The following is a 27,582-nucleotide window of genomic DNA, read 5'->3' as shown; positions in this document are numbered from 1 at the left end:
TGTATCTCTTTGTGAAAGAAAGAACTGTGAGAAGTTATCTGTGAAAAAAGTGACAAACAGAAAGGACCATGGGCCACCCCCTGTAGTTTTAGAGATTGGAAAGTAAAGTTGAAGAAACTTTCCAGAAATGAGAACCAAAGACAAGGGAGGATATAAAAATTAAAGGATCAGTCCAAGATCCAAACAGTAGGAATGTCACAATGAGAAAATAGGGGCAAGGAAATTTTCAAAGGAAAGAATGCAAGAAATTTCCCTAGAACTGAGGGACAGGAGTGACCATCTTGAAAGAATCTACTAGATACCCAGCTTAATAAATGAAAAAAAAGACCCATGTCAAGGCACAGCATAATGAAATTTCAAAACATACGGATAAAGAGGAATTCCTTTAAGTTTCCCAGAGTAAGTAGAAGGGGGCACAAGAGGGTAGGGGGAGAGAATGTTCAAAGGATCTGAAATCAGAATGGCATCCAATATCTCATGAAAAACACTGGATGGCAGTGAAGTATTGCAGGAAGCTCCTGGCAGATGTACTTTCCTTAAATGAGAAAGTAACTCTAGAAGGGGGATCTCTGATGCCAGGAATGAAGGAGAGAAGTAAAAGAGCATTCTCTGGATGATAGCAGTGGGAAGACCTGGGATATCAACTGTGCAACAGACCCAAGAGAATCACCATTTCCGAATAGATTTAGAGGTCAGGGAGGAAAATAGAATGCTATGTTTTCCTAGATGAAAAAATACACTGAGAGGCTGTTGGAGAGTGTAAGATTTGGTAGCTGGGAATCTAAGCAATTGAAAAAGAAAGGCAGTTATTAACTCCAGGAAAACAAAAGGTAATACCAAAAAAAGGAAACATAGTTATAATGCATTACTTATGAATGAATGTGTACATAGCCATAATAATTTAGACATTAGTTGTTAAAATAACCTAAATGTATGATCTAAGTGTACGGTAGATGGGAAAGAGAAGAGGTGGAGTTTAAAAGAACTAAATCCTCCTACAATGAAAGAGGAAATGACTAGGTAATATCTAAAATTGATGGAATTTAGAGATTATGGTCTAAGCACATGATTTTAAATTATGGAATAAAAAAAAATTGTGGGGACTAATGATGGAGTAGTCAGAAGGGGGAGACATATTACCTTTTTTTTAAAAGTAAGCCTTTTTTAGAATTATTTGAATTTTTTAGTTTGTGGCATAAATAATTTTGATACAGTCATTTTTCTTTAATGTTGAGGTCTTTAGGTTTGTAGGTTCTGTTGTCTTAAAGGATAAGCTTCTAAATGGCAAAAAAACTTAATTAAAAATATAGAGTTTATTAAGTAAAAAAGAATTCAAGTAACTTTTGAATAGAGTTCTTTGTATACCCTTAGTTGAATATTCCCAAAATGATGAACTGCAGAAATCTCAGGCTCTACTAAGTAGGTTTGTTGTTGGGAATGGTATTAGTAGAGTAATTCTGGTTGTTTTGTTTTGTTTTGTTTTTAAATTAACATATAATATATTATTTGTTTCAGGGGTACAGGTCTGTGATTCATCAGTCTTACACAATTCACAGCGCTCACCATAGCATATATCTTCCCCAATGTCCATCACCCAGCCACCCCATCCCTCCCACCCCCCTCCACTCCAGCAACCCCCAGTTTGTTTCCTGAGATTAAGAGTCTCTTATGGTTTGTCTCCCTCTCTAGTTTCATCTTGTTTCATTTTTCCCTCCCTTCCCCTATGATCCTCTGTCTTGTTTCTCAAATTCCTCATATCAGTGAGATCATATGATAATTGTCTTTCTCTCATTGACTTATTTCGCTTAGCATAATACCCTCTAGTTGCAAATGACAAGATTTGGGGGGTTTTGATGGCTGTATAATATTCCATTGTATATATAGACCACACCTTCTTTATCCATTCATCTGTTGATGGACATCTTGGCTCTTTCCATAGTTTGGCTATTGTGGACATTGCTGCTATAAACATTGGGGTGTATGTACCCCTTCGGATCACTACATTTGTATCTTTGAGATAAATACCCAGTAGTGCAACTGCTGGGTCTTAGGGTAGCTCTATTTTCAACTTTTTGAGGAACCTCCATACTGTTTTCCAGAGTGGGTGCACCAGCTTGCATTCCCAAGTAGAGTAATTCTGAATCTACTTTGTGTGTTAGTAGGAGAGAGTAAGTGAGTAAATATAGCAATGCACTTAAAAACTGGGGAGATACAGGGGCACCTGGGTGGCTCAGTCGGTTAAGCGTCTGCCTTCGGCTCAGGTCATGGTCCCGGGGTCCTGGGATCAAGTCCTGCATCGGGCTCCCTGCTCAGCGGGAGGCCTGCTTCTCCCTCTCCTGCTCCCCCTGCTTGTGTTCCCTCTCTCGCTGTCTCTCTTTCTGTCAAATAAATAAATAAATAAATAATCTTAAAAAAAAAACCCAAAAAACTGGGGAGATACAAATAGCAAATGGGAAAAGTAAGAACGAACTCTTTGGTATTAGATTTGAATTCTAAGTATCATTGTGGACTCATGATTAAAGAGTAATAGATCTCTGCTTTTAAACAGTGAAAGAGCCTAGAAGCCATGATATTCCAGTAGCAGTGAGCACAATTAGCACCCAGATCTTGGTTTCTAAATACTGTTTACCATGAAAAGGAACCAAGGCTCCTTGCAGAAACAGCTAATTCTAGGTCTAAGGCAGAGAAATATAAGTCAAGCCTAGAATATCTTGTGTCAGGAGTCAAGGAAATGCACAAACAATGATGAAGGCAAATCAAAAGAATATAGGAGCTGCCTTAAAGGGACACCCAGTGGTCAGATTTTGGGCAATTGAAGCAATCAAAATAATGATGGTAATAAACACTGGGTTTAAAAAATGCATTCATGAGTCCACATCAATAATCATCAATAATCAAAAAAGGCAGAAGTGATGCTGGGGAGAGGGTCTTCTTGCCACCTAATAAATGTAGAAAAAGAATAAAATCATAAAATCACCATTTTGCAACTGCTAGTATAATTGTTTCAGAATCATCAATGGATGCTGAACTATTACGTAAAAAGGTTATGGAAAGCGGGATATTCACAATCTCAAATTATGACCCCACAGTTTATTTATTAATTGTAAAGGAGGAAAGATACTTGAACGAAGTGAGCACCTAGCATCACCAGCATTGGAGACAACTTAGCATTACATGGCTCCAGGTGTGATGCAGTGGGAAGTAAATACTCCATCGCATTTATGTCATATTGTTAACTCGAATCTGATCAAGAGAAATAATGAGAAGAGTGCAGATTGGTGGATGATCTATGCGACAACATCTTAGACCCTTTGAAAGTGTCATTGTCATGGAAGAAAGAGAAAGATGGAATAATTGTTGTAGATTAAAGGGGACAGAAGATGCACCTTGTGGTTTCTGTTGAGTTCTGGATCAAACACACACAGCTGAAAGAACATTATTGGGACCTTGAGGGGCATTTGAATATGGACCGTGTATTAGATAAAGTTACTGTGTCAATGTTAAAATTTTGGGTTATAACAGTAATTTTGTGCTCTCTTGGAGAATGTCCTTGTTCTTAAAAGATGCATGCTAAAGCATGTGTTTGCTGCTTGCTTTCCAAAATCTCAGCAAAACACACACACACATATAATACAAATACAGAGAGAATAGATACACTAATTATTATTTACTTATTAGATAATTAAATGTGACCAATTGTTCACCAGTGTTACTTGGTGTCTCGATGAGGGGTATACAGGTGCTCTCTGTAGTATTTTTTTTTTTTTAAGATTTATTTATCTATTTGACAGAGAGACACAGTGGGAGAGGGAACACAAGCAGAGGGAGAGGCTTCCCGCGGAGCAGGGAGACAGATGCGGGGCTCGATCCCAGGACCCCGGGATCATGACCCGAGCTGAAGGCAAACGTTGAATGATTGAGCCACCCAGGCACCTGTAGTATTTTTTTTCTACTTTTTGTAGGTTCTAAATCTTTCAAAATTAAAACATTGGGGAGGGGAAAGAAAATACAAACAGGGAAGTTTCCCATGGATTGCTGTCTTTGTTCACATTTTAATATGTTTTCTAAGGAGGGAATGAATAGCTAGTGAAGTTTCTAGGTGTATTGCTAATATACCCTTTCAAATCTGGTCTAAGCCATAGGAAGACCTTTAAAGATGAACGCACTTTAGTGTGAGCAAGGTGGTACATTAGGCAAACCTGGTATATGCTACACATACAGGATCCAGCTACTCAGGAAAGCAACACCTCTCTCATTACAGGCTTTTCTCTGAAGACCCTGGCCAGCAAGAAGGTAAGATGGGAAACCGAAGCATAACCTGTCCACATAGTAAGCTTATGTCCTCCCTCAGGTGGAATACTTTGTGGACTTAACTCATCACAGTTTAGATTTCCATCCTGAAAGTCATCCCACTGTGGTGAAATTGTTTGGGTGTTTATCTTCTTGCTAGACCTTGAACTTCTTGAGGTCTTCTGACTGGATCTGTTGCTCTGATTCCTAGCAGTAGGCGAGATGATTGGCTCTGAATTGGATTTATTTGGAAGGCAACTGAAGTCATGGGGGTGAGGGTTTTCTGTGTCTTCAAACTATTTTTAAGGACTTGTCAGCCTGGAAAGGTGAGATTTGAGTAGGCATAGAACATTTATTAGATTGTAAATGGTACGGATAGGGTACACTTGGATTTGGTCTAATACTCAAGTACCTAGGACCATCAAAAAGAAAGTTTGGTAGCTTGCGGCCACATAGTCTCCAGCCACCATCAATCATATTGCAAAAACTTGCGCACATACCCTACAGTGGTATACTATTCAACCAGAAAAGGAATGAGTACATGAAAAGGAATGGGTACATGCTACAATATGGATGAACTTTGAAACATTCTATTAAGTGAAAGAAGCCAGAATCAAAAGACCACATCTTGTATGATTCCATTTACATGAAGTGTCTAGAATAGGCAAATCCATAGAGACAGAGGGCAAATCAGTGGTTGCCAGGAGTTAGGGGTTGGGAAGAATGGGGAGACATTCCTTAGTGGGTATGAGTTTTCCTTTTGGGATGTCGGAGAAGCTCTGCAATAAGGTGGTAGCATTGGTCGTACAACATTGTGGATGTGATTAATGACAATGGACTTGCACGTTAAAATGGTAAATTTTACGTTACCTGTATTTAAGGGCGATTTTTAAAAAGCCATTAAAAATAAGGACTAATTGTTACAAAGACTAATTTCTCTAGGGTCCTGTAGTTTCAAGCATCATAAGCAACTTGGGAAGGCTGGGGGCTCCTGGTTTAAAAGTCCTACTAAACAGTTCCATACAGAATGACAATAGGTTCTCCAAGTAAACTAAGTGAAGTTGGGGGCACATCTAGCTTTTCACATCTAGCTAACGAGGAGACGCCTTTCTTTCTGAGTAGGTCCCTCCTTGTCACTGTCATAAAAGTGGCAAGGATAGAACACTGGATCTGACTCAGTGTGGCTCTCGTCTGGTGACTGACTACTGCCAGTCAGCAAGTTAGAAGCTCCAGGGAGACTGTTGGCTTCCTGGCCTCCTGGTTTCTGAGTTTGTTTGCTTTTCCCTAAAATACTTGATTTGGGTGCATGTGAAACCGGCCCTTAGATTTGCATAGGCTGGAAGGCCCCCCCAGCGAGTGTTTGATAAAGTTTTCGAGTTTTGTAAAGAACAGTGACCAGATGTGGCCAGTGTTCGTGGTTTGTGGCCATCGCGTTGCTGAACTTTTTCTTCCTATGGTACCTCTCAGAAGTTCTTAACTTTCCATGACACGCCAGAGCCTTGAGGGTTGGGGTTAAGTGGAATGGCCCCGCAGACCACGGAGAGACCTGTGTTCCCGTGGTAACACATGGCTGGTCGAGGGCGAGATGGAGAGGGCCGAGGAGGACAGGGAAAGGAAGGAAATGTGGGAGATGAGCCAGGAGGAGAGGGAAGAGGGCTACTGAGGGCAAAGGAGAGAGACCCCCCGATAATGAGTGCCTCCCGTGTTCCCCTAAGGAATCCCCTTCCTGTATTGTGATTCCTTTTCTTGGTCTTCGTAGCGAAGCAACCAACAGTGACTTGTTTCTAGATTTCCTGAATCGATGAGAAATGAAAAATAGGGATGTTTGGGTTAGGGCTTTGCACACGGCCAGACCTGTAGCCAAAGGCTAGGAAGGACCCATACCTTGAAATATGTCTTCTCCTCACTTCCATAAAATTCTGTATTTCTCTGTGTGGTCGTTTAGAGTCAGGTAGGCCAGGGCTCACAAATTCAAATGCCAGTCAGGTAAAGAACATGAGAGCCGCAGACCAGGTAGTCAGCATGTGGGGGAGGCGGGTACATCACGTGCCCATCCAGACAAGATGGCTGCGCCTCAGGCACCAGGAGTCCCTGCCATCTGGAATTGGGGGCCCCGGGCTGCCAGATCAGCTGCCGCCTCTCCTCTCCTTTCCCTTTGGAGGAGTAGAGAAACCCGATTTTATGTCAAATTTGCCAATCTTTAAAATTCTGCCCAAGTGAAAACATCACTGCCAACTGGACCTGGCTGTCTGGCTGCCAAGTTATGACCAGTGACTGAAGTCAACAGATTACTAATACAGACGCAAAGGCTGAATATGGGGGGGTGGGGGTAGTGGAGAGGCCGAAGAGTTTACCTTTCAGAGTAGCATAATTTGATTTAAAAAATACATATCACCAGGAAATCATCCATATTAAGGAAATTGGAGTTTGATGAGAAATCATTTTGTACCATGGTGGGAGGTGGGGTGGATGAGGAATGACACTGTGGGTCTTGGTAGGCAGGGGCAGTGGCATGGGGTGTCTGGGTGCTGGGCAGGGCAGAACCAGGCGGTGGGAACAGAGCACAAAAAGAAAGAAATCAGTTGGGCATCAAAGACAGAGGGCCAGACTTCCCCATTTACCTGGAGCCTCCTGGTCATGGGCAGGCCCAACTCTCCCTTCCCCAAATGAAATGGGAAATGCCCCCTTTGCTTATGGAACCTCCAGATAAACGCAAGGAAGAGCCCTACACCTCTGTAGCAGAAAGCCCGAGACGTGAACAAGGTAGATAAACTTTGCCTTAAGCTCTTTTATGTTTTGTAACTTAACTCACTGTACTATTAGTCAGTTCTTGTGCTTGGGCCTCATTGTTCGTGACTTGCGTATTTTCATCTGCTCTAAAAAAAAAAAAGAAAGAAAGAAAAAAATTTTAAGAAGTTAAGGGAACACAGGTGAACTTTATTTTTTAATTAGTAGGATTAATTAACCTGGTATTTTTAAAAAAAAACAAAAACACCTAAACCAAGATCAAACAGGAGTGGAAGCATCATCCGCGGTGCAGGAGTGGGCATAGCCAGGAGCTAGAAGCCGAAGAGAGCCGTGGGCTGGCAGATGGGGAGGGCCTGGAGGAGGGAGGGCTGCTGGCCCGTTGAGTCGGAACTAGAACATTCTGTGAGAAAGCTGCAGGCCAGGTTTGGCCAGCGTGCATGCCTGTCTGCTCCCAGTCGGGAGCTGCACTTCGCCTTCCCCAGCCCCTGGCCCACCATCCATCACCACCACGCCTGCCTCCCCTGCTCTAAAGGCAGAATTTATAGTCAAGTTCGGAAAAAAATGGAAAGCGGGAGGTGGGGTGCATGGGAACCGGTTGTGAAATGATAAATCAAGGCCTCTTTAAGGTCTAGGATTATTTTGGCATCTTTCACTTTGGGGTTCTTTATTAGAGAGGCTTTGAGAAGCAAGGGTAGGGCTTAAAACATGAGTTTATTTATTTTTATTTTTTAAGAGACAAACAGTTAAAATGATCAGTTTGCCGGTTTAAATAGATGTTGGCTTCGTTATGGCTGTTTTGCTCGTAGGAGTAGAGGGAACGGCTGCACTTAACCCCCTTCCTCTGATTTTACTATCTCTGGGTAAACTGAGCCCCATCCATCATGCCAAGGGCTCAGGAAAAACTTGGAGTGGTTGGGAGTATCCAGGGCAGCAGTTTGGTTTGGTTTCTAAGGCTAACCTGGGGAAGAATGAAATCTCCACTATTTGGAGCAGAAAGGCCTCTGGTTTGGTGGTACACATGTCATCTGCTCTTCGTTCTCAGAAAGCAAGGCCATCTCTTGGTCCCAGTTGTCCTCACCACTCAGTGGCTCCCTGTGTGCGCGCCCCTGGCCTGCACATTTGTCTTGTAGGATGGCCGGTCATTTCCTGACACTTACTGGGTCTCAGACCAAATTCCTCACTTACAGCTGCCCCCCTCCCACCACCACCCAGACACACATCCCACACCCACAACCTTTAGACACTTGAAGCCAAAACAGTGTACCCCTCTCAGGTACTTGTGTGTGGCGTGACCTTCCCAGTCCTTCCTTTCCCTCTTCCCCCCGCCCCCCGTTTATGCCTCATGCCTCTGCTCCGCAGGCCAGGGTGGTTCTCGCACACCCAGCACCCACACCCAACCTCTCCCTCTGCGTTCCTGTTTCCACCACTCCAGCAGGCTGGCTGCTGCTACTGTCCCTTCCCGAGAGGCTCCCCAGTGTCCCCGTTTCTGGTCCCACTTTTCTCCCGTGCATCTCCCATAAAGCCACCCACTTGATTATTACGAAACCCCACTGTCCTTTGTCAAGGTGCTGGCCGTAGACCTGCCAGATCTAGCCCGCCCCTGGAACACAGCCCACAGCCCACAGCCCTTGGCTCTGGATCTAAGGCCCTGTGCAGCCCCTCTACCCTTTCTCCCGTCTGCCACCTTCTTCCTTTCCCCCTGTGGGAACCCTGCCCTCCTGCCAAACGGGTGGTCTCCAGCCCCCTCGTCTGCTTCTGCTGCCCAGCACTTGCTCACACTGGTGGCCTTCCCTTGGTGGCCGTTCCGTTTCCAGTCTTCCTCAACTCCACTTAATCGTTGGGCCTTATTGTGACAATACTCCGTTTTCCCTCTTCGCAAGCATGTATTTTTACTCTTTATTAACAATACACAAACAGGGGCGCCTGGGTGGCTCAGTTGGTGAAGCATCTGCCTTCGGCTCAGGACATGATCCCGGGGTCCTGAGATCGAGCCCCGCATCGGGCTCCCTGCTCCGCGGGAAGCCTGCTTCTCCCTCTCCCACTCCCCTGCTTGTGTTCCCTCTCTCGCTGTGTCTCTCTCTGTCAAATAAATATATAAAATCTTTAAAAAAAAAACAAAAAAACAAAAAAACGATACACAAATATAAGTATCTTTGGGAGAGGAGCCTTGCCTCCTCCTCTGTGGTCACCAGAAGGCAGCCAAGTCAGGCAGGTGCAGGAGCCAGTGAGCCTGGTAGGGAGAGTCCCTCCCTCGAAGGGCTCAGCCCCCGGGGGTGATTGCTGCCCCTTAGCCATGTGGGTCCACCTTGATTTTTCCAGGAAGGCCACAAGTCTTCATTTCCATGTGAAATGGCTTAATTTACATTTTTTCACATCATACTTTAAAGGTGGCCCCTCCTGGAGAAACATCATCCCTTGCACTTACAGCTTAAAGACTACTACATGCAGGGCTCCCAGCTGGCTCTGGGGGTGAAGCGTGCGACCCTTGATTTTAGGGTCGTGAGTTCCAGGCCCTCATTGGGGGTAGAGATTACTTAAAAATAAAATATTAAAGAGCCAAGATGTCCATCAACAGATGAATGGATAAAGAAGATGTGGTATATATATACAATGGAATATTAGGCAGCCATCAAAACAAACCCGAAATCTTGCCATTTGCAACGACGTGGATGCAACTGGAGGGTATTATGCTGAGCGAAAAGTCAATCAGAGAAAGACATATATCATATGACCTCACTGATATGAGGAATTCTTAATCTCAGGAAGCAAACTGAAGGTTGCTGGAGTGGGGGGTGGGGTGGGAGGGATGGGGTGGCTGGGTGATGGACACTGGGGAGGGTATGTGCTATGGTGAGCACTGTGAATTGTGCAAGACTGTTGAATCACAGATCTGTACCTCTGAAACAAATAATACATTATATGTTAAGAAAAAAAAAGAAGAAGAAGATAGTAGGAAGGGGGAAAATGAAGTGGGGGAAATCGGAGGGGGAGACGAACCATGAGAGATGATGGACTCTGAAAAACAAACTGAGGGTTCTAGAGGGGAGGGGGGTGGGAGGATGGGTTAGCCTGGTGATGGGTATTGAGGAGGGCACATTCTGCATGGAGCACTGGGTGTTATGCACAAACAATGAATCATGGAACTCTACATCTAAAACTAAAGTAATGTATGGTGATTAACATAACATAATAAAATTTAAAAAATAAATAAAATATTAAAAAAGAAAAAGACTATGGTATGTGCACCGTGGCTATGAAATAGCAATTCATTCCGTGGGCAAATACCAAATAGGGTAAGAATTCTGCTTTTCCGAATGGGTTTGGGATCTCGAAAAGGAGGTGGTCTGGAAATTCAGGAATTGAATTTGGGATTCAGATGACAGGAGAAAAATAGGGCAGTGTTTTGTCCCTCTTTCCGTTTGCAGATGACTTCAGTAAGACAACCTCCCCCCCTTAAACCAGTAAAACCGGATGCCTTTACTATGCCCTTGTTGTTTTCATTTGTGAAAATGTTCCAGTGAAACAAACTTTTACGTGGAATTTTACCAGATTGACATTAAAGGGCAGGTCTCTTTGGTGGGGGGATGGGGGGCAGCACTGTTACATACTGAGAGTGTCAGTATGTTGGGGAAGATCACAGCCCTTTCCCGGCAGATGAATGAAAGGTCACGGGAGGGAGGGAGGGAATGAAGCAGCTTCCCTCTTTGATAGGCTGAGAAAACAGGAGGCTCTGGCCTCTGCAGGTGCTCGGGGAATTCCTACGCAGGTGCAGATTCCAAATGAACTCTTCTTTATAGCATTTGGGCCTCTGTGACATAGTCATCTTTCATTCATTCATCACACTTGTATTGAGTCCCCTCAGTGATGCTGAGCTGTCGGGAGAGTCCCCGGGGTGCGTGGGCCAACGTCCCGCCTGCAAGTTGCTTCAGATCTAGTGGGAGGGGAGGCGCCTGGGTGGCTCAGTCCCTTAAGCGGCTGCCTTCGGCTCAGGTCATGATCTCAGGGTCCTGGGATGGAGTCCTGCATCGGGCTCCCTGCTCAGCGGGGAGTCTGCTTCTCCCTCTGCCCCCCCCACCCTGCTTGTGCTCTCTCGCGCGCTCGCTCTCTCTTCTAAATAAATAAATAAAACCTTAAAAAAAAATCTAGCAAGAGGGACACAGAAACATCACAAGCACAGTGATACAAGGAAGAATTGTGTTAGTGTTCCTTAGGTCCTAAATGACCGATCTAGAAAGTTAATAGTAATTAAGAGGAATATTTCTCCAATGCTTTCAAAGCTACCTGATATCTCTGTAGGTCCTTCCCTCACCTCTGTGGGGAAGTTTGATTCCAGTCTTGTGCATCTTAAACGCATGATGAGGGAAACCAGACCCATTCCAGGCTCTTGTGGAAAAGCCTTTTCTGAGCATAGACCAGCAGACTGAATACAAATCAGGAGTGAGGAAGTACGTTTCTACTGTATTTCATTAAGTTCCCATAAGCTTTCTTGGTTTGTTTTCGGGAGCACCTTGATTTGTTACTTAATCACGGATGGGTCGAGGGAAAAAGGGAAAACACTTCATTTACTCATCTGCCTGGCCACAGTTGTACGCAGAGATGAAGTGTCGACACTAGGATTTCTGAGATGCCCCGGATCTTGGGGAGCCCACAGTCTTGTGCCCTGAGTCTCTAGCTAGGGCCCTCATGGAGTCCTTGAATGCAGACATCTGGGCCCCACACAGTGAAACCGATTCAGGGAGCCTTGGGTTCTGTCATTCAACCAGCACCCTCGGATGCCCTGAATTAGGTGATGCTTGGAAAAGATTCTTTGAAAAGCCTTGGTCTAGAAGCCGGAGAGATAAGATGGCAGACAAAATATAACTGCAAGAATAGAGCAGCTGTGTAAGGCCACTTGGTGGTCCACCCCACGTGCCACCAAAGTTTGGGGTCAACAGAGAGCTCCTTTCCGGCCTCGGGACCTGGAAGGCATTTGAGTTAGTGCAGAAAAGATGGGTGGGGTTTTGATGGCGTGAAATGAGGAGAGCACTTCAGCCAAGGGAATGGAATGAACGGAAGCACTGACGTTGCGGGGAGCAGTGTGTCTTCAGGGGATCCGAGCAAGTGGCTCCCCAGCTTAAAAACCCTTCAGTGGCACCCTGGGCCTCAGAATAAAGTCCAGACTCCATAGCATGGTTCCCGTAGCCTAGAAGGGTCTAGTCCCCCAACACTCCCCTGCACCCCCTAGGGACTCTGATCTAGCTGTCCTGACCTAGTTGGCATTACCCTTTATTTCCCTGGCTTTGCTCGCTTTTTAGTCCTTCAGGATTCAGTATAAAGGGCACATCCCCCAGAGCAGCTCATACATAGCACCCGGGAATCTTCGTAAAATGCAGATTCAAAGGCTCCTCCTGGATGCCTGGATTTCCCATCCATGTAAATTCTGATTTAATTCCTCTGGAGGGTAGTACACTGGGATGTTGACGTGTTCCAGAGGACCCTAACGTTCAAGTTCAGATCCACTACACCAGGAAGTCTTCCTGAGTCCCCAGGTCTGGCTTACGATGGACGCCTACAAGATGCTCATCCTCGGTCATGGACTGACTGTTTGCCTGTGTCCCTCACTGGACCCTTAGCCTCCCAAGAGCGGGGGCTGTCTCTTGTTCATTCATTCAGGAGGAGTTCCCAGGCCACCTTTCCCATGCTGTCCTCTGGGCAGAGTTCTAAAGACAAAACAGACCTGGTCCCTGGACTCAAACAATTCACAGCATAAAAGGAGAACCACCATTTTAGCACGGCGCCTTGGCATGGTGGGCCCTTAGTAAGTATTGAATGAATGAAGGAGGGGCGAGGGGGAAGGACAATGGAAGGAAAGATGGGAGTGGGTAATGGTTGTCATCAAAGCACCTTGAGCACTCTAGGTACCCCATGCCCGGTCCCTGGATGGCCCGGAAGCTGGGAGGCAGCCTCAACCAACCCTAGAGCATCAAATTAGCGGATTCAGCACTTGGAGAGAGGGACAAGCACAGGAGGAAACAGCGTTGTTCAGCATATGTATCGGAGTATCAGAATGCATGGGCTAGCACCCGGATGAGAGGAACATTCCAAAAGGTCTTGTGAGCGGGTTTGGCAAATGGAAAGTTCTCGTTGGTGCCAGGTATTACTTATCTCCAGTATGTAGAGCACCCCCCCCATCATCTCAGTATTCAGAGTTCTGTCTTTTATGTTCTCTTTTATAGGAGCATGTTAAGGTTCATTTAAACACCCATTTCCCCAGTAACATTTGAAGTTCTAGAACTGAATTCTCTCCAGCAGTGGGGGTTTTTAGGAACTCCAGCCCTCATATTCAGGGAGTGGTTATTACGCTTGAATTATTACACTGCACTTGAAAAATTAAAAGAGTAAAGGGCTTGAAAACCCTATCGGTAAATAAAACAAATAACAAAAAAGAGGGAGGGGCTCAGAAGAAGTGAGATTCCTGGTGGAAAGTGAACAGTCACACGGAAGGAGAAGCAGATGGGGCTGGGAAGAGGCAGGGGAAGGGAGGGGACCGTGAGCCATCCCTTGGGTTTTTGAATGGCTGGCCTCCCGCCCCAGTGGCTGCAGAAATTAGACTGGCAGCACCCTTCTTTGAAATACTGATGAGCTCTTTTTCCCCCACACCTTAATCAGTGTCTTGTAGTCTGGGAAACAGCTTTTTTTCTCTTTAATTTTTGTACGCCCCAGCTTCTTTTTTCAATGGGTGTGTTATATTCTTACGCTTTTGTGATCATTTGAACTTGACCTGTCTGTGGTTCTCTCAGATATTCTAGATTCCTTCTTCTGGTTGATTTGAGCCTTGACTCCCTTCCCCCCGTCCCCCCCTGGTCTGTATTAGGTAATAGTAATAGCTCTAATTGAATACTGGTGGAGAAAGGGGGTTTATTTATTTTTTTAAGATTTTATTTATTTATTTGAAGGAGAGAGAGTACATGCAGGGGAAGGAGCAGAGGCAGAGGGAGAAGCAGACTCCCTGCTGAGCAAGGAGCCCGATGTAGGACTTGATCCCGGGACTCTGGGATCATGACCGCAGCTGAAGGCAGAGGCTTAACTGACTAAGCCACCTCGAGAAAGAGGGTTTAAAAAGAAATTGACCCACTGAGATAATATGGATGATAGGAAATGTACACCCACTATGTTTTAAAGGTGTAGATGTGTCTGTGTGTATATACACACACGCACAACTATTACAGAGGGTCCTCATAAGCACAGATTGTTTAAAAGAGAGAGAGAGAGAGCTCATCTGTGCACTCACACGGTCCTGTCAAGGGAAGTGCCTAAAAGTGACAAGAAATCCGAGGCCAAAGTTCCAGGTGTGGAGAAGCTAGTCTGAGCAAGGAGCTCGTCAGCAGAGAGAATGTCACAGTTCAAATTCAGTAGAACAGTAGATTCTCGGAAGGAGACTCAGGGAAGCGGAAGGCAAAAGTATCAGGACGAAGCTTTTTAAATAAATAAATGGATGCATGGATGGATGTGTGTTTTTCCCGAGGAACCCTCAAGATGGTTTTTGCGTGCCCATGAAGGGATGACGTGTCTCAGAAATGTCTTTCCAGCCGTCTTAGGCGTTATCTGAAGGCTCTCCATTGGGAAGCCCGCAGGTACCCGGGATCGGTCCCTGCCTACTTCCCTATCACATTAAAGTGACATCCTCAAGACAACACTGTGGTTGGAAGTAGGTACAGACTGTTGTGAACTCCGCTTCCCCCCTTCCCGTTTCCGGCCCGGGCCTTGTAGGAACCCTGTAACAGAACAAGTGATGGTAAAGGGGGCAGGGGGAAGCCGGGGAGTAAATGTCACAAATGTCCCACATCACCCTATGCTTTCTCCCCAGGACAGTCACTACCCCACCCCCGCCTCGCCCCGCCCCGTAAGCAAGCACCCAATGACAACTTTAAGGCAATGTTCTAATTCCTAACTCCTGACACGGGAATGTCGGACCCGTAGGTCTGGGAAGCTGTGGTGGGCACTTGGGTCTGGAAGATTCCTTTTGGTTACTGCTCCCTCCCTGAAAGGGTTTCCCTCAGGCTCGCGCTCAGCCTTTGCTTTCCCGGGGGTGCTGAATCCTCAGACTGCAAAAGTTCCTAAGTCGCGTTAGAAGGGTTTTGAAATGCTAATGCACAGCTGTTGACAGGTATGAATACCCATCAGCCTGGAATGTCACACCTATTCAAAGTAATTGAGCATCCTTGAATATAATCTCCTTTAAAACCCAGAAATGTGAAACCAGGTCGCTTCAAGCTGGGAGAGAGACTTCCTCCGGGCTCCTTTGGCATTTTATCTCAATAAACTCGAGAATAAATAAATAGCCACAGACACCCCCCCCACACACACACACAGTGTTTCTACTTAGCTGTCAGGCGTGTGTTTGCAGGGAGCACACGTGTGTGATTTGGGGGGGGATGCATGCCTACACCAGTGCATATAAAACACAGCACTTGGGTACCTGTTGTATTACGTGAGCCACAATTTATTTTTCAAAACTCTTGAGGTAGACACCTTGCTCATTTACTAGCATATTTTCTTACACAAAAGCTTATTGAAGGTTTGTTATTTTAAACAGAATAGGTTTACTGTAGGAAAGTGGTAAAGTAGAGAACAGGAAACAAAATAAAAATCCACCACCTACAGATAATCACTATTAACACTTTGGGTGGATCTTTCCAGTCTCTTTTTGGGCACACACAGAAGAATACGTCTACATGCGTTACCTTTTTAAAACGTTTTGGGGATCATATCTCATAGACCACGTAATTTGCCTTTCTCATTCCTGGAGTCTGAGAAATTTCTGTCCTTAAGGCGTTTCCAAGACAGTGCCTCCAGTGACTAACTTTTCGAGAAAGTGTGTGTATTCTATCCTTTTCCATGACGTCCTGCTTTAAGCAGAGTGGACGTTTCTAGTATTTATGTTAAGATATAGTTTAACTTGGAAGTTCAGAACCACCGCAGACGTAAAGTCATAGGCCCTTTTGCAGTGGGGAAATACTGCACAAAAGGAAATGTTGCCTCGTCTTCCTATTGGGTGGGGCAGCTGAAAGCTTTGAAAGATGTGGCCTGTCTTCCCAAAGGCGGGCCAGAAAGAGCCTGGCCTCCTTCGGCAGGCTGGCCTTGTTGTCTTGGGTGCTGGGTGCTGTGCTGGGTGAAGAGAGGCCAGTCCTTGCTCTCTCGATGAGCTTCTATTGCGGGGTGGGGGGGGAAGGCGAGGCAGTAAACTGTAGACAGACACACAAATGTAAGAATTACCCATATTGTGATAGTCTAAACAGCTGGTAGGCCCTCTGGATCCAAAGGCTCTGAAAAAAAAAAAAAAAAAAAAATCCAGGTCTGCATCACTTACTTTATTAACAGCGTCAGGATAGTCACCAGAGAGCGGTGTGGATAACCCGAGCGCGTTTAAGTAATTATGACAGATGAACGCAATCTGATACCATTAGCTCCTTTTGAATGGGTTATAAAATGGTCTCCAGTTGCTCATAAACTCGGGGTAAGTGAAATGCCATCGAAGATCTAGATCTCTAGGGGCAGACCTTTGCCACGTTCGCTCTTGGCTTCCGTGAGCCTTACCTTCCTTGCCGACTTTGCGGCTGATGTTGGTTGGCTAAGTTACCCAGAAGGCCAGCACACTGATTCGACGATTTGTTAAAATCTGCCCTCGTTGTCCGCTGGTGCTCTGGACGAAGGGAAAAATGATGAGATCGCCTCTAGTTCTTAGTCATTCTCCTGACTCCAGCCCAGCCCTCATTCCCATTCACCCAGGCCCCATTATGAAGCAGAAAACACTGCTCAAGGCCTGGTTTATTTACCTAATAAACTGACTCTTGTATCGCCTGGGAAATGCTAGAATTTTTGAGCCAAGAAATCCTAGTAACAGGCAAACAGGGGTCCAGCAGTCAGGTCTGAAGAGACAACAAAATGAAGGTCAGCTAATATCGCCTTTCTTCTCCTTCCTGGTGGCCGTGACACAGCGCTGGGCTTTATTTGAAGATCCCAGACTTTGACTCATTGCTCGCATTGTTCGCTCACTAGTCCTGCAGGCTGTACCAACAGTTTCAGATATTAATGTATTCGAGAGATCAGTGAATGAAGAATTCCTCTGCACTTTTTTCCTTTTTAATTTTTTCTCCCCCTTTCCATACACTTTGTTGGTCGTGTCTTTGTCTGCCAGACGTTGCTGGGCATTTCTAATGAGAAAGCAAAGAATTGCCGAAGGAAAAAGGCAAAAGGAGGCAGGGGGGTTAGGGAGAAGAGAACAGGCGCGGAAAAACAGGGCGTGTTTAGCACTTTAACGGTGAGGTGACATTTTTACAAGCTAGTCAGGTGCACAGGACCCACTGGGGGAGGCGGCCTTGGCGAGGCAGATTCAGAACGGAAAGCGCATTTTTTTTTTTTTTTTTGGAAACGTCTGACTCATTGATTAGCTTTCTCGCAACGGAAAAAAAAAAAACACGCACTTTTATTTTTGAACATCATTTTCCCTGCAGGACACCCAGCCTTAGTGCTGCTTTCGTATTCATTCCAGCTTCATTATTGCGGCCCCCCTCCCAACCCACCCTGGGCAGCTGCTAAAAGGGGGAAAAATTAAAGCAATTCATACTCCTGGTGACTTACTGCTGCAGAATAATTGGTTTCTGTTTGCAAAGAACATTATCACAGCAAAGCCCAGAAAACAGAAAGGTCTGTCTGAGAGAGAGGGGTTGCTGAGACCAGGGGAGAAGCGGGTGCGTTGCGGGGGGGAGGTGGGCGGTGAAAATCACATTTTTGCAAAGGTAATTAGCTAATAATTAATTTTTTTGCCATCCTCCCATACTCGGGTTTGTCCTTCTGTGATACATGTACCCATGCTGGTCTGGAACACACCCTTTGATACCTCGTGGAAATGATAATGAGACCAAACCAGTTAAAGGGCTCTTTAGACAGTGCGGTGCTTTGGGGAAGGCCGGGATAAAATGCAGACCCTCCGAGGGTTCCTCCAACACACAAGAAGTCCCTTTGTTTCCTGTTTTAGAAACCAGAGGCATGTCTAAAATTGCAGGGAAAGTGAGAGGGGCCGAGGAGTTGGCGCCGGAGGCTTGGCTTTCTGTATTTAAAAAGAGGGAGAAAAAAAAAAATTGTTCACGAGTTATTCGTGCCTGGATTTGATAGGGCAGTCTCTTGGGTGTTTTTGAAGTTCTGAAGGAAGGTTCTCTGAAGATGTAAGCGGGATCTGTCTTTCACTTAGACTTAATTAAGAAACTTGCTGGCTTTGTCTGTAGGGGGCCCATTACGCGCAAGCTGCAGCCCCCGCTGAATAGGGGCTCAGCCTGGAAAGTGTATACAGCCACAGCGCCTTTGTGTCGTGTTGCCAAACTGGAGACAGGAGCAAGCGCGGACCAGGCTCTGCCAGAGGTCATCCCTTGTTGTTCCTAAATGTGAGCCCCCGGCCCAAACAGAAAGCTCCAGCAAGTGCAGGGACGTTCCGGAGGGACCTAGAACTAATGAACCTTTTATAAAAAGAATATTAGTAAACAAAAAAGTGGGGGTGGGGGAGTACGAGAGAGGCTGTCTGTTTTCCAGTGGCCTATTCCCAAAGCATCCGGACGGGCCGAGGGGCTCACCCCGAGCCCTTTGCATGGAAACCGGGGACGGCTCGAGCCCGGCCTGGGGCACAGTCTCACCCCCACCTTGCTTCCACCCAGCCCGGGGACCAAGTTTGCTGTGGTCACTGTTCTCGTAACCTTGAGAATAATTTCCCCCTGGTGGGCTACTGTGGCCTACCCTATTTAGAACAAAGTTGCTGAATGCGGGAGAATAAAGAACAGTGGGAAGGCTGTGAGCAGTGGTTAATCAGCTAATTCGCATTTCAAAAGACACTAATAAGAGGTGATAAATTCAAATAAAGCCCCGGGTATGAGTACTTTACTCACTCTGGAAAGCCTTCGGAGAGGCTCCCGGTTCCCTCTCTCCCCCTGCCCGGCTCTCTTCCTTTCCCTTTGAAGCTGCGGGACCTCCCGGGGTACCTGCTCCTCGGCCTGCCCCTCCCTGCGAGCGGGTGGGGGGGGGGGGGCCTGCAGGCCTTCGCCTTCCTTCTGCCCGTGGCCGGCTGCACCCTCTGTCGCAGGAGCGGGTGCCCTCGGGGGTCTGCTGCCGCCTGGTGACCCCAGCCCTGGCCCCTTGTCTGCCTGCACCCTCCGATCCCCCTCCCTGCCCTCCACCTTATGGACTTCATGAGATCCAGTCCTCTTCCCTCGTACATAAATGATGACTGCCTTCATCCTTCATCTCTGATCGCCAACAGCGCTGGGCCAACCCTGTCCCGGTGCCCTTTGCTGGGCTGTCTGCCCCGGCTCTGCCCGAGCGGGGTGGGCCCGTCTTAGACTTTCTAGGGAGGCTTCTCATGATTGGGTCTTTCTGCTGTCCCAGGCTAATGGCCCTGTCCCGCCACCAGGGCCACTCACCCAGCCAGCCAAGTGGCACTGGAGACACAGCTGTAACACCAACCTTCAGTGATTTCATTTCAGGCAGAAGTTCAGTTCAGGTGTTGGAAAATGAGCTCGTCCAAACTCTTTTCGCCAAGTCTCCCAACCCTTGGCAAAACGTAGAATATTGTGGTCCTTGATAGAACATGCCTCTAGAAGGAAAAGAAACTGCCCCGTAGCATCGTGATCCAGATGCCGGAAACAGCATCATCCTGTTTGACGCTTACGGTTTTTTCTGTGGCCATGATATCCACAGGGGGACCCTTCCCTGGTGGTCCCTAGTTTCATAACCCCAGAGCACCTAAACCCCATCATGCTCTGGAAATGCATCAGGAACTGAGTGAGCCACCATCCTAGTTACATACTCAAAGGCATGGCCTTCCATCTTCTGCCCATGAGTGATGTGAAGGTCCCCTGGACTTCATCGTTGACAACTTGATAGTTGGGGATAGCCTCACAAGCCCTAAGGGGACCACTGGCCTGACAGGGTGTACCTGGGAGCTGGACAGCCTTAAGGTTTGTCACCTATGACAGAGGCTTTCTGCGTAGCACACCCTCTAGTTATCTGGAGGATCTTAATTTGCGTCTTATTTGGACTCTGAATTATTCCAGAAGGATTCCTACTTTCGGAAAGGGTGTGGACCACATGACCTCCAAGTGCCCTTCCATGTGGGCACGCACCAGCACTCAGGCCTGTCTCCAGGGGCATATGGCCCAACGGGTTCTGCCTCAGGACACAGGATTCCTTTGCTGTCCGTCAGCTGAGGGGATGTCAGGGTAGAAACTCCACACAGAGTCCAGCTTTATATCTGAAAAAAACGCCACCGTAAGCAACAGAAACCATCTCTGGTCACTTAAGTGCAAAAGGAATTTACTGCAAGGGTGTTGAGTAGTTTGAAAAATAAATCACCGAGAAGGCTGGTGGATCAGGCTACAACATGGAGAGAAACCAACAGTGGCCACCACCTCACCACAGAATGTTCTGGTGAGGATCTCATTGCCGCACCTGCTGAGTGCCCTGCATTGGCCAGCCCTCCCAGTGCCAGACCCCAGGGGCCGTAGCTCGGGGGGCTCCCACTGATGCTCCTGGAGGATGTCCTCGCTGCCACCACCACCAAAATGAATGTTCCACGGTCCTTAGTCCTGGCACCCGAGTGGCTGCCCACTAGCTGGCGGGGGTGGGGTGGGGGAGTGCCAACATTTGGCCCTTTTGGCCCTGCCTCCTGCCAAAACTCAGGTAGCAAAGAAGTCCTCAAATATACGAAGTGGATTCAGATGCTGACCAGCTGAAAACCGAGCTCATGTCCACTCAGCTCTGCTGGGAGTCATTTGCCACAGACGGACGTCTTTGGCTCCTCTCACTGAACTGGGCAGCTTTACCCAAGACGATTTACGTACTTTGTGGGGCCCAGTGAAAGATGAAAATGCAGGGCCCCTCATTCAGAATTGATTAAAAATGTCCAGAGGGCCACAGCGGAGCATAAACCAAGCATGGAGGCCTCCTGCACACAGGGTCTGTGCCTCTCACCGCTCAGGTTACACACCCATGAAGCCAGCCTTGGCTTGTCCTTAGGTCCTCAGGTGGGTCTTGGGGCCTCTGTAAAGCCATACAAATGATTTCTGATCTATCAGTGTTATTTCATTTCATTTCCTGCTCGCAATTATAATCATCCCCATTTGACAGTTAAAGCAAACGAGGCTGTGATTCCTGCTGAGGCCTTCTGACTCTCTGAATCGACCTTTCTCCACACCATGTCCACTGCTCATCAGGAGCTCAGAGCGGACGCCATGTGGTGTCTGGGCTAGACACAGCGCTCTCGGGGCACCATCGTCCAGAGTTGCTACTGTTGTAGAAAAAGGACCGCTCGCTCCCTTTAACACTTCGTCTTTCACTTCCAAGAACTGCATTGCAGGAAGGAGGGAGCACAGTGCTCCCCAGCGAGGAGCGGGACCCACACTCCAGTGGTTCCCAGAGAACCGACCATAGCACCTTCTTGTTGCCGTCCTTCCCCTGTGCCTGTCCCTTTCTCCTTCTCCCCTTTCCTTTCTCATTCCCTTCCCTGGACAGGACACAATATGAGATTAGAATATTTATGGTGTTCTATAAAATACGAGGTTCTGCGACATGGTTTTAATTTAAAACTCATAGCTCTCGAACAAAATACAGCTCTCTTTAAAAAGCTATAATGAATTTCATTGTTTTTATTGCTATGCAGTCTTTCATTGATTTTTTTTTTCCTCCCTCCTAAAGTTTTTTTTTTTTCCCCTATTTTAAACCCAGGGAAGGAAAAATTTCCAAGGGTTATTAGTTCATTAGCTGTTAGAAGGAATAATTGATCTGTCAACTCAAAGGATTTATAAGGATTTGGCTCACAGAATTCATGAAAGCAGTAGCTTACGTTTAAGTTCTGCCTCAAAAGAAAACATTTCAGTAGGGGCTTCTCCTTACTTTTTGCAAGATAAAAATTAGCATCCCTCTAGTGATGAAAAGGCCCCCTATGTTTTAAGATCCTCCCAATCGGTAAGAGCTATAGCAGCAATATTTGCACCTACACCTGAAATAATTGGATAAGTATGTATTTCACCCAAATGAATGGATTATAAATATTAGAGTTTTTGGTTTCTTCCACTGGTGGGTTCCCCCCCACCGCCCCAGTAAAAGGGATGGAACACAACATTTCTTCAACCTCAAATGAGGTTTTTGCTTTCTTTTTTTTTCTTTTTCTTTTTTTTTTTTTTTTAAGCAAATGCACCCAAATTGGGTTTGGTTCACAAAGGAAAGACTGACTGCAAAGCTAACAGACCCATCATTAGGCACCCTGCCCTCTTAAATGGCCTGTCCATTCCACTGCTCACAATATAGGACTAAGGCCGTAAACAAGGGATCCAAGAGAACTCTGGACAAGAAACATACAATGGAGTGGGATAAATTTCTTTAGCATAAATAGCAGTCTCCAAGGGTGACTGGTGTGAATGGATTCCTGCTGCGAGGGTCTCTGTGCCTACAGAGGAGATCTGTGGCTTTAAGAGCTGTGGTCCCACCCCCTGGGCTGTGGAAGTGCTCAGTCTCCCCTGCTGGGCTTGGTCCACAGGCCCCCTGTGGGCCTCCTCTTTCCTTTCAAGCTGTGAGTCCTAAGGAACTCGGTGACAGCTCCCCTTTCATTCTGCTGTGCAAATCCTTGAGCTGTTCCTAGTGCTTTCAAAAGGAAAATATAAGACATTTTACTTATTCTGTCCAGCAGGAGCATGGAAGTCTGGTAAGACCCAGGGTTATTCCGGCAGTAAGCCTGGGGGAGATCTTCCTCTTTGTAATGACTTGTCGCAGAAATTCCCTGAGATGGCTGGTAACCCACACTTTATACTTCCTACATCCTTTACATCCTGCGCTGTGGGATGCCATCTGGGTACTGTTCCCCCCCTAAGACTTGTGTCCTGCTAGCCGGTGTCTGGAGAACCCAAGACAGAAACTATGCTAGTAGAAATAAGTATATCCTAATAGTACGTGTCAAAGGTTAATTTCATAGCGGCCATGAGCCAAAATGTGCAGGTTCCAAAGTAAATATTTACTTTTAAAAGAATTAAATAATGCATGGACACAGTTTAAAAAAAAAAAGAAATCAACCAGTCCTCTGCCCCAGCCCTCCTCATGCCCTGTCCCAACCCAGAATCAATCACTCTGAATCCTCTTTGCTTTTTCTCCTTCTGGTGATTGCCTGCATATTATGGAATGATATATTTATACACACCATTTCTAATTTCTCAACTTTGGATATTACCTATTGATTTCTTGATCTGATATATAGGGTTTTACTCAGACTCTATAACCCTAATTCTTCTCTTTCCAATACCCCAGCTTTTATTCCTCTGTATATTATTATTGTAACTTTAAGTAATATACTTAAATCTCTACTTCCTGTTACCTTGATTGCAGACAGGACATTTGCCTCACCTTTCTGCTACTTCATTTCTCATCTCTCTACCCTTCACTTCTATCAGCTGTTGATAATGCTTCCCTTCCATTTTGACCACAATTAAGATTTCTATACTGTGATTTTAGGTTGATTCCAATGTTAGAAGCTAATAAATAGCTTTCATGTTATTATATCAATATGAATATTATATACTGCAAAACCAAGACCTGCACTATGGTTGATTATATTTACTTCTCTATAATCCTAAATCATAATCCCTGTTGAAATCCGTTTTCTTCCATTCCATCACTGGTAAAAAAAAAAAAAAATCAGATTTTTTTTGTTTGTTTCTTGGCTTTTTTGGTTTTCTGATTCCCCCCCCCTTTCTTTTCTTTTTTTTTTTTTTTAAAGATTTTATTTATTTATTTGACAGAGAGAGAGAGAGCGAGAGCAGGAACACAAGCAGGGGGAGTGGGAGAAGGAGAAGCAGGCTTCCCGCCGAGCAGGGAGCCCGATGTGGGACTCGATCCCAGGACCCTGGGATCATGACCTGAGCCGAAGGCAGACGCTTAACGACTGAGCCACCCAGGCGCCCTCCCCTCCTTTTTCTTATTGGGAAAAGAAACATGTCTTTTCCACCCTACACCTGATATCTTCCAACTTCTAACTCACTCTGTTATTTTGAAACCATTCCATTCTTCTGGAAGTCCACCAACTTTCTGTTCTAATATGCTTGTTCTAAATTGCTTTCCACATATACCAACAAACAGAGTTTATACTGCCATATACATACCCTGGAGTTTCCAGTTGCCTTTCTTTTTTCCTTACTTTCTTTGCCTTTATTTTTCTCTTGAAGTTTTTTTGAACTGAATCCCTCTTTTTTTTCCAGGAAACCTAAATCCTCTAGCCCTCAGGCTTCCTTTTCCAATCTGGATAGTATTATGACTCTGTAAATATTGTTTACTGCTGAATCAAGTGGTATGCCACTGTTGTCTTTTCTATCTTATATATTTTTTTTATTTTCCAGATGTTGATAATTCCCTTTTTTCTCTTGCTCAGTTTTCAGTGCACTTGGAGTTTTTCCCAATATATTAACATCTCTTTAGAACGCCTAACAATACTGATTTCCACATGGGAAAATTCCTCAAATAATCTCTCAAGGTTTTTATGTATTTATTTTGGTTTGTTTGTTGTTTACTTATTTGTTGGTTTGTTGGTACTCCTAGAGGTTTTCTAGAACCTTTTTGGTCCAATCTAAATTAGATTGTTTTTAGTTTATGTGGGGAAGGGGGAGGTTTTCACTGCTTATCATCCTGATGTTTCTGTTTGTTGTTAACCTGTGTGCTTATACCATTTCTCTGTTCTCATGTCTTCCTTTTTCTGAAAAATTTTAGCCTTCATTTTACTGAACAGTATCCTCAACTTTCTGCAAAAGGGCCCAAGAGTGGTATGCCTAATGAATTCTCATGTGTAAAGATGCTTTATTCCGTCCTCATGCTTAGTTGGTAGTTTGATAGGGTGTAGAATTCTAAATTGCAAATTCTTTTCCTTCAGAACTTTCTTTAATGTCTAGTAATATCCAGTGTTGCTGCTGAGAAGTTCACACCAATATGGTTCTAGTTCCTTTGTTTGCGACCTGTTCTTATTTATCTTTTCATTGTCCCATTGTTTGTTTTTTGCTCTGGAAGATTTTAGGATCTTTTATTGTTGCCGTTTCTGAAATGTCAAAACAATGTGTCTGATTGTGGGTCTTTTAATTTCTAAAACTCTTTCTTATTCTTGATTGTTCCTTTTTTTATTGGATTTTGTCCTTGTTTTTATGGGTGCAATATTTTTCCCAAATCTCTTCCAGAATACTAACTAGTTGTTTGTTTTTTGTCATGCTGTGGTTTGTTTTTAAATTCTTGTCTGTTATCAGAATTCTTTCTGTATCCTCTAGTGTCAGCTCTTTTATTTGTTTATCTGTGTTTTCTATGTCATGCTATGGGCTTTGCTTAAATGCTTGATGAATCTTGGGGATGAGCTCATGTGTATGAATCTGGAAGTAGAGAAAGGCTGATGAGAAGCTCTGTATAAATAGATAGATCTTGTTGATTGATGGGCCTCATGCCCCGCTACCCCTCAATATGCCAAAAAGCAGAGGACTCTACACTAGGACAAAAGCACCCACAGTAGCAGCTCTAGTTTGCAGGGTTTCTTTAGAGAAAATACTCCAGCTTTTAATGTAGACATAAACACTTGGCTGCCTGGTAAGTGGGGGAGGGTCCACAGAAAGATCTTCAGTGAGTCCTGTTTTTTGTTCAGCTTCCCACTGTCTTCCTTACTGTCTGTCTTAACTTACAGTCTGGAGCCTCTCAAGAGTTGTGTTGGCGGGTTGGCGCCCTCTTCAGTTACGGCTCTTCCCCATGTCTATGAAGCTTCCTCTTCACTTTTGGCCACCAGCCCCACCCCGTTGGTCTTCTGTCTTCAAGAAATTAGCGGGGGTCTCTCTTCACTGACGGTGCCTCGCCAGATCTCCTCTCATTCTTGCAGGGCTACACTACTCTTTTATGCCTCTCATCCTCTTTGCCCTTAAACCATACTTTTTCCACAGTAAAGCTAACCTAATACCTGTTACTGCCGTTCATCTCCCCAAATATATATACAGCAGTTTTCGTAGACATCCTTAGTAAGACGAAGTTCAGGGCCCATCCACATGTCCCACATAACCTCGGGGACTTAGACGAGTCAACAAGTATTCTTTGTGTACTAAGTAGGTATTACAGGGACTAGAAAGATACAAATAATGTATTCCCAATCCCATAATCCAGTGGCAAGCCCATAGTATAGGTAGAACAAGGCCCAGAATTACAGGCGTTTTAGAGATTTAGCGTTTTGGTTAGAATCAACCTGAGTACAGATTGGCTAAGTATCTGGTGATCTTTTTCCTCACAGAAATTGGAAATCATCACATGATGCGGTGAAGAGCATATGATGGATGTAACATATTCATTCTTCACTCATCGAAGAATTTTAGAGTGCAAGGGATTGTACTAGGAGCTGAGGAGAACTCGAAGTCTGTCCGATTAGTCACTCTGCCTCAAGAAGGAGAGGTGGCACGTACCTAAGTCTCAAATACAAGGCAAAATGAGATCAGTGGTGTATGAGGACTATAAGTAAAATGTGATGGGGATTCCGAGTAAAGGGAGAGATTACTTCCTGCCAGTTTACGTGTGGTGTAAGGGAAATGAAAACAGGCCAACTGAAGAATGGCTCACTGAAAGACAGAGGATTTGGATCAATGGGGATGAAGGTGAGGAATTAACTCAGGTGAGTCCAGGGTTCAAAGAGAAATTCGTCTTGACTGGAGCCAGAATTTCAAAGATGCTCATAACATGTCATCATGAAAGTAATGCCCTTTTCCTAGAACATTGCTTCTAGCACTGGCTTATTAATTAAAGCATAGATTTCCTCCAATAGACCTTGTTCAATTGAGGGTCTTTGTTCTCCCCTGACGTTAATATCTCAGAACCACAGAAATACAGCCCCCCGCCCCATCCCTGCCAGCACTCTGTTCTCCTGTTAGCCCAGCCAAGGAAGTCCATACCATGTGGTGCCAGCATTCCTATCCATCTCCTCGCTGCCACTGCTGGGGGGTAGTTTGGGTCAGCTTCCTGACCTGCTGCTTCAGCCCCCTCCCACCGCCCCTCCCTGAATCACACAGGTTGGAAAGTTAAAAGCTCCTTGGCACGACGTTCCACGTGTGGCCCGGTTTCTACCCTAGAAGACGCGGAGATAGGAGAGACCGGTGCGAGGTGTTAGTGACGCCCAGGGAGATCAGATCTCCCGATGGGCACGGGGATGGAGTGTGTTCGGCTCTTTCAGGGAGCTCCGCGAAGATTCTAGCATCTAGCGCCTCTCGTCCCATGAGACTTACGGCAGGCTGCTGCAGCAGTGGTGTGGAACTGTCCTCCTGTATGGCTGGCTCTTTGGTCCTGGTCATTGTATATCCTCCTTATCTGGTTTTCTGGTCGTCCTGAAGGTTCCATAAGCTCCAATACCCCTTTTTTTCTTTTTCTTTTTCTTTTTCTTTTTCTTTTCTTTTCTTTCCTTTTTTTTCTTTTCTTTCCTTTTTTTCTCCTTCCTTCCTTCCTTCCTTCCTTCCTTCCTTCCTTCCTTCCTTCCTT

General features: G+C 45.5%; 1 protein-coding gene across 2 annotated transcripts in view; it reads left to right on the top strand.

Annotated features, from left to right (window-relative positions):
* STX8 (syntaxin 8) overlaps window positions 1–27,582 on the top strand; it is a 245,887-nt gene that overhangs the window by 170,951 nt on the left and 47,354 nt on the right. Inside the window, exon 8 of one of the 2 annotated variants that reach the window (XM_034989594.1) lies at window positions 26,351–27,003. The exons of the other annotated variant lie outside the window; for it this stretch is intronic. Within the exon in view, the coding sequence (XP_034845485.1) occupies window positions 26,351–26,379 (29 nt within the window). The 3' untranslated portion in view covers window positions 26,380–27,003. Of the gene's footprint in view, window positions 1–26,350; window positions 27,004–27,582 lie in introns of those variants that run through there. 2 annotated transcript variants of the gene reach the window in all.

The sequence above is a fragment of the Mirounga leonina genome, unplaced genomic scaffold (assembly GCF_011800145.1).
Source record: "Mirounga leonina isolate KUSES-001 unplaced genomic scaffold, KU_Mleo_1.0 Mir_488, whole genome shotgun sequence".
Lineage (NCBI taxonomy): Eukaryota > Metazoa > Chordata > Mammalia > Carnivora > Phocidae > Mirounga > Mirounga leonina.
Note: the sequence above shows the minus strand (reverse complement) of the source record. Positions and strands in the feature narration are given on the sequence as shown.